This window comes from Phaethon lepturus, unplaced genomic scaffold (genome assembly GCF_000687285.1).
Source record: "Phaethon lepturus isolate BGI_N335 unplaced genomic scaffold, ASM68728v1 Scaffold45637, whole genome shotgun sequence".
NCBI lineage: Eukaryota > Metazoa > Chordata > Aves > Phaethontiformes > Phaethontidae > Phaethon > Phaethon lepturus.
The window spans coordinates 1,118-8,215 of NW_010551963.1; the positions used below are offsets into that span (position 1 = coordinate 1,118).

The 7,098-nt window shown below is 41.8% G+C and overlaps 1 protein-coding gene across 1 annotated transcript; it reads right to left on the reverse strand.

Annotated features, from left to right (window-relative positions):
• Positions 1-584: 584 nt before the first annotated feature.
• Positions 585-7,044, reverse strand: PUS1 (pseudouridylate synthase 1; the record flags this gene model as incomplete). Its single annotated transcript, XM_010291082.1, has 5 exons — positions 585-1,044; positions 3,442-4,139; positions 4,404-4,506; positions 5,159-5,296; positions 6,767-7,044. Coding segments are annotated over 5 exons (1,268 nt in total), but the record flags the coding sequence as incomplete, so codon positions are not given.
• Positions 7,045-7,098: the final 54 nt, after the last annotated feature.

A 7,098-nucleotide genomic window follows, 5' to 3' on the forward strand; every position in this document is an offset into this window, starting at 1 on the left:
TTCATTCAACCCCGAATCTAGCAGACGGCTAGACAGTTTCCACTAAAACCAGAAATACTAAACCAGGAGCAGCACACTTAGTGATCCACCACAGGCAATGCTAGAACGTCCATGGCTGCACACTTTGAATTGCAGTCCTAACAATTAATTTACATCTTCTCCTCATGTCTCAACTACAGGTCTGTGAAACAACACCTCAGGTAGCAGAGGACCAATTACACATGTAGCTGCAGATCTGTTCTCGGGTCTGCTGAAGCAGGCAGGCAATGCTGGGAGGATGACATCTCCCAAAGGAAAGGTCTCATCTTGAAATACATCATTCAGTCCATGTTCCAAAACTAAGACCTCTCACTGAGTAAGGAATAATTTCTTTCAGATTTGCAAAGCTTTAAAAGACACAGAAAATTTGTTTCAATACCAAAAGAATTCACAGCAGTCAGCATGATAACAGGTTCCTAACTCATGCATGTTATTCCACAGGAAAGTCACGGATGACATGGAAAATAAAAGCTTAATGGTGTTTAGAGATCAGGTTAAGTAAAAGTGAAGAAAATAATAATGAAAAAAATCAGAAGTTCATGGAGTCATAACTTCATAATAATAATAAAAAGAGTCTATTAAAATGATTTGCCCCATCTTTATGTAGAGATTATACATATTTAAAATACTATTTTCCAGGTAAACATATAATAAAAACATTATTCAAATGGCAATTAAGATATCCTGCATTACAAGATTCTCCTAGAAAGCTTCTTTCTTGTTACACTATTTTCAAGTATATCAGTCAGGTGAAGCGGTCAGTGGTATAAAAAGCCTCGTTTACTTTTTCTACTGCACTGTCTTCCCCACCCAGTTTCTCCTGGGCATCCGGTTCTTGTTCTGCAGGCACACAAATCCCTACTTTACTGGATTCTTGGATTTAGAAAGGCCACTTTTTTGTAGACAAAAGGAATTGCAAGCGGCAGGGGTCCCACGTCCAGCCACTTAACTGGCTCAGTCCGAATCATCATCACAACCATCACTGCCTTCAAGATCGCTGCTGTTCTGTAAAGTAAAATGGAAAATGGTTTGTCAGTATTTCATTTACATGTAGAGACTGACCTAAATCAAAGACATTGACTTTAAACTTGTCCAAAAGAGTAAGAAAATGGTGCTAGATCCCAACTTATGTCTTAGACCCATCTATTGTAACAAACTTCTGTGATGGTAAATGACGCTTCATGTAGCAAAAAAATGGTACATTGGATGACATTCAGCAGCAGAAGAAATGTCTTCCCATTTATACTTACAACTGCATGATGACAACTTGCAGTATGTGGGAAACTTAAAGTGGGGTAGTAGTGTGAAATGCTGACATATAAAATAAACGCAGGTGAGAAGTTAACAAGTGCTCTTCTTGTGCAAGTCCCTCAAAAGTTTGTTACATCGTCTAAAGCCAGATCTGAGAATTTTGTTGTTTGCTGCACAGATTTTATGTCCAAACTGTATTGGACATATGCAAGGGCTCACCAATACTTGTTTAAAAATGAAGGCAGTTGTAGAGAGTAGTATTAGGGAAATACTACAAATGTCAGCAGCTTAGAAGGAAACTGAAGTCTGAGTTTGTAACTGGGAGTCACTCCTTCAGGAGTAAGTCAATATGGTGCGATAATTGGGGGGGGTTTACATAGTTTTCTGAAGCAAGTATTTTGACTGACATGATTGGCGTCAAAGGATTTTATAAAGAAAGGTTAACATATCACTATGCCTGTAGTTACTCCTTTTTTTCCTCACCACCACTTGCTGAAAACATACAAACCCCCAAACCCCATGAATTTAACATTGACAATTTAACATCCTACTTCAAAACAAATTCTGAGAGACTTAGACAGTTGCCTTCATAACAGCAAGCACAGCTCACTGAAGTACAAACAGCCTGCAAAATCTCAAAGGAGTCTGTCATATCATCCCTTATTTATCCTTCTCCAGACAGCTTGTGCTAACTATGATGCCAAAACTGTATTTGCTTGAGTTTATCTAAAGCCAGCAGACCCGCCTCCCGCTAGCAATACATCAGTGATTTTGAACCCGTCAGCAGTAAGTCTTGTCAACATTATCGTCAAGACCCTGAGCCAGGTAAGGACTCTCTGCACCACATGGGCTCTTTAAGTCCCATTTAACCAAACTAATGCGGCATTTGTCATAGCCTCCTGTCAGAAATGTCCTCATACAGCACTATACTTCAGAAAAACAATTACGACAAGTCCAAAAATAACCCTGAGAAATTTCTGGTATCTTGCTTGTACTGTTCAAAGAGGCTGTAAATTTTGCATGTTGAAGCTCCTCCTCAAATGGCAGAGACAGGATTAAACCTAACATTCTTCAGAGCAGGATCATTATCTACACAAAATAAAGCTAATTTCTGAAGATTTCATTAAGTGAAAAAAGCCCATTCTTTTCTTCTGAGTTGCACTACACAGAAGTTTTAGCCCTGCCCATCATCTGTCCTTCAAGGATTTGCCAGCCCTCTGACCAAGAAAATTTCAATTACATACAGAACTGTAAGGTTTCTTCAGGTCATTGACTCCAACCCCCGACTCAAGCAAGGCTTGCTTCAAAGTTATATTGGGTTAATCAGGGATTTGCCCAATTAAGCACTGTTGTATTTTCAGTCAGTCCAGTGGCTGTCAATTTAAAGAAATACTTTGTGAGTTTGGCTCAACATTCCTCATGTGGTTTCCAACCTACTTCCAGCATGCCCTAAGCATCTTCCCCCTCTTTTCTTGTGAGCCTATTCTACACCTCAAACAGAAAAACCACTCTTTAGCTTAAAGTGTAATTTTCTTTTGGTTAAAAATGTATTCTACACCTTTGTTTTACTGCAACTTACAGCTGTCAGCAGTTCCTGTTGTCAGAAATTGGATTCCGTAATATCCCATTTTACTCAGCAGGAGCTGTTCTGATGACCCATTTTGAGCTCACTGCAGATTTACTTAAAAAAGCTGGTCCTAAATGTCCCCGATTCCAAACCCTATCTAGTGAACAGGACATTACACAAAAGTGAGAATTTGCCCAAAATCAGAGAATACAAAAATCCAGCAGGTATTTAAAGGGGAGCTGTCAACCTGAAAACTAGTCTCTCGAACAGCTTCACAAATAGCAAAGGATGGTAGTGTGTCCATAATGTGTGTTGCCAATTTATGATTCTGCAACTTGACCTGTGCTTTAAAGCATTCCTTCCTTCCTTCCTTCCTCCCTCCCTCCCTCAACTGCCCCATGCAAAACCCCACAAAAATAACACTTTGTATAGTTTGTTCCACTATCAAGGGCACAAAGACTGAAAAGATAATACACATTTCATACTCCAGATGACTGTCATCTTCCATGACATATTGATGGACAACAAAAACGTTACTCAACTTGACAGCTTCCATTTGATAAAATAATGGCTTCAATGATTACCTTTGAATTTTTGTTGTTAGCTTGCATCCCAACAGCAGAAGATTCGAAGTCATGAATGGAGAGGGTATTTAGCCAGTTCACCATGGATTTCTCCTCCCTTTCTGTGTTGATAATGGTAGGATAGATATATTGCTCTTTGAAAACAGCAATCTTCTCCTCCTCCTCTGTCCACTCCAGCGGCTCATGCAGCCCATCATTTCCAAAACGTCTGTTGTATTTTTCAAAGTGTACTCTTTCCAAGACCAGCCCAAGTCCTGGGGCTTTGGGGACATCTACTTTCTCCTCTCCCCAGCTGCGCTCTATGATAGACTCAGCAGCATAACCTTTCACAATAGCTATCACCAGCCCAATCATCTTCCTTATTTGGTGCATCATGAAACTCTGACCTTTCACTTTGATCACGGCAAATTCTATGTTTTCCCTCATGAACGGCTCTCCACAGTACATCTCCATTATGTACCGCTTGGCACTGGGGTCCCTGGGTCCCTTCTGAGATGTGAAGTTGTGGAAGTTGTGTGTTCCTTTATAGCACCCAAGCAGTTTATTGACTTTTTCAAGGGTGTCTCTGTCCAGTCGATAAACCTCTTCTTGCACAGCATGGTCTTTATGGGCAAAGGCAAATGTTGGCAGCATGTAAGAGTAGGTCCTGGCATCACATTTGTTCTTGGAGTTGAATCCCCCAGTGACTCTCTTCAGACCTTGTTTTAAAAGTGACATTAGGGTTTTGAATCAGTAGGTTACAACCTGACTGTGATCTCGCTCCCACAAACAACCATATTTTTAAGATACAGTCGAATGACAGATTTATTTTATAGGACCCTAATCTCAAACTAACGGAAACATATGGATTCATGTTAAAACTAAACCACTTATGAGTAAAATTATAATGGTAAGAGAGAGACCTTCTATGTGAGAAAGCTCCTCTTTGAAAACATTTTCTCTGCCCATTCCAGTATCCTTACCCAGAATTCTGATGTGAGAAGGAAGATGGTTATTGATCTTTTCTAAGATGTCATCTATTAGCCTGACCTTTAGTGAGACAATCTGGCCAGCTGCAGACACACCCTATAAAAACCATAAACACACACGCACATAATTATGTACCTTGGAAGCTCTGAGATAGCACTTGCAGAATTGAAATAGCTGAAGAACAAGTTTATTCCTTTTTCTCACTGGTCATTTCAGGCTGAAGCGAGGCAAAGGCAAGGCCACAGGCAGAAATCCAAGTCAGGAGTACTCCTGGAAGACCTACTGGTGCTGTATAGCTACAGCACCTTAGCAATCTTAGATAGCAGAACATTGCACTCCCTTCCATGACGTCTCACTGTATTGGACTGCTATTAGCCTGCTGTGGCAGGCTTAAAAACAACTGAGATGCAGCTAAACTCTCAAGCTCCACAGCAACCAGGCAGCAACAACAACGAGGAGCAGCAGCAGGCTGTGAGGCTGAAGCAGATGAATGTGACAGAAATGCAAACAGACAAAGTTTAGGTATGAAGCACCACTTTACAAACACCATCTAATCAACATCCTGTGTTTTCTGAATATTTGCTTGTGCTTAAGTTTAGTGTGGATGAAGGGAGAAGTTTCAAACAATGTTCACTGCCTACAGTATTTGCTATTGGATCTCACTCTGGGCAATGCTCTGCCAGTCAATCCCAGTAGCGGTGACGGGGGTACACCAAAGTTATGAGAGCACAGGCCCTCACCAACTTACCTTATCTGTTCGAGCACACCGCTGAAAAGACATTTTCTTCATATCTTCCCCATGGTTTTCTGGGATGCAGCCTGACTGAACAAGGGCAGATACCAAGTCATCTTCAATTGTCTTGAACTGTGATGATCCTATGTTTCTCTACAAGAGGATAGATAGCAAATATAAGAAATGGAACAAATAGTAATAATTGGATAATGGAAGATCATACCTGAAAAATTTTGTTATGAAATTCTTTAAAATTCTTCCCTTCGCAGCCTTAGAAGAGCTGCCATTCTCTGACAAAACTAACTATACCAGAGAGCGTTAATAAAACATTTTGATTTACCTGTTACTATTATTGCAAGTAAAGGATCATTTCTAATTTCACTGTGCAATACTTCTGCAATGGAGGTTTTTTTGATGATTCATTCAACTGCATGAAACTGGCACCAATGCAATACTGTTCCAGTGCCTGCAAGTTAACAGCTGCTGCTCCAAGCCTAGACTCTGCAAGTTCTGCTTCTAGAAATTACATTGGGTTCTTTTGCTCAGGTTGCCTTAGCTGTTGTGTAACACAGACTGTTGTTCTCTCCAGTGACTTCTGCACTCGACTCACAGACGAACTGCAACAAAAATGCACAACTCACTCGTGTGTAAGGCTGCGAAGCACACACCCTCGACACATACCATGCAATTACGAGAGCAGTAAAGCAGATAGGCACTTAGATGGCTGTGCCCATAAGCATAAGGTTTGCTGCTGTTGAACAAGTCTGTTTTGCTGCATAAGCATGAAAGACTCCCTTCCCTGTCTGTGTGCGATTTTATCAATTATGCCATGGAGCTTTTAAAGTACGCCTCAAGATCGTGTTATGGAGCTTGCAGTACACAGAGAGGAGCAGCAGATGGAGCAAAATTACCCTCTTGCTGCCAACACCGTGTGCCACAAGACCATCCCTGCACGGGCAGGTTTGGTGCTGGGGCACTGCTCGAATGCTGATGCTATAACAAAGCAACATCCCTTTTCTTCACACGCAAACAGAAGTCTTGCAACAGTTTTCCTGTTTCTAAACTGCTACAAGCCAGTAGTGCATCAGAGTGCATCAGAAAAAGAAGATTTTAAAATATCTTCAAGTACAGATAGTCTTTTTAAAAGTAGAAAAGACAGCAACATAGATGCAAATTGGTTTCATTCAAATATGCAGCTCAGTTCTCTGGAATCTGCATGTGATGAGACAACCTGAGGTCTAACCTAGAAGAAACCTATGTAAAGCTTCAAGCAGAAGCTGCAGCGCTGGTCAGGAGGGGATCACTAGACAGCACTTCAGGTTCCGACAGAACTGCAGTGCCTGTGCTTTCAGCCTCAAGAGCCTCATCTACAGCAGTTTTTGAACGATCTTCTGCTGATGCTCTATATTAAAGGCAGACTCATTACAGTCACCAAATATCAGAGATGTACTGCTGACTCTTTTTATTCAAGTTACTACCAAGCCATTTGCATCCAGGCATGCACTGTTCCTACCCCAGCTTTTCAAGCTGCAACTCTTCCCTACTCAGTCATTATGACTACAGTTATAAAGCCAACAGACTTCAAACAAAAAGCAGGCCACGTTGCCTTGCCAAACCACATACTTGCATCCCATGGTAGCCTTTCCCTGAGTATGCCATCAACAACACAATCTTCCTTTTGGGTGACTTTTTATTCTGATCCTCCACACCTTCCTCATCCGCATCTCTCTTCAACCTTTTATTTTGGTGTCCATTTTCTTCTAGCCTTTCAGCCACCTCACCGCTGCTGCTCAGTCTCTTCGTCTGGCTGGCAACCGCAGCTCTCAAGCCCTCAGCCATCGCGAGAGCCTGCAAGGGACAGAACAACAGTGGGCCGAGGCGAACGGCCACAGCCCCATCCCCTGGCACAGCGGGGCACCCGGGCGGTTTAGCGACGGGGAGGCAGGAAGGACGCC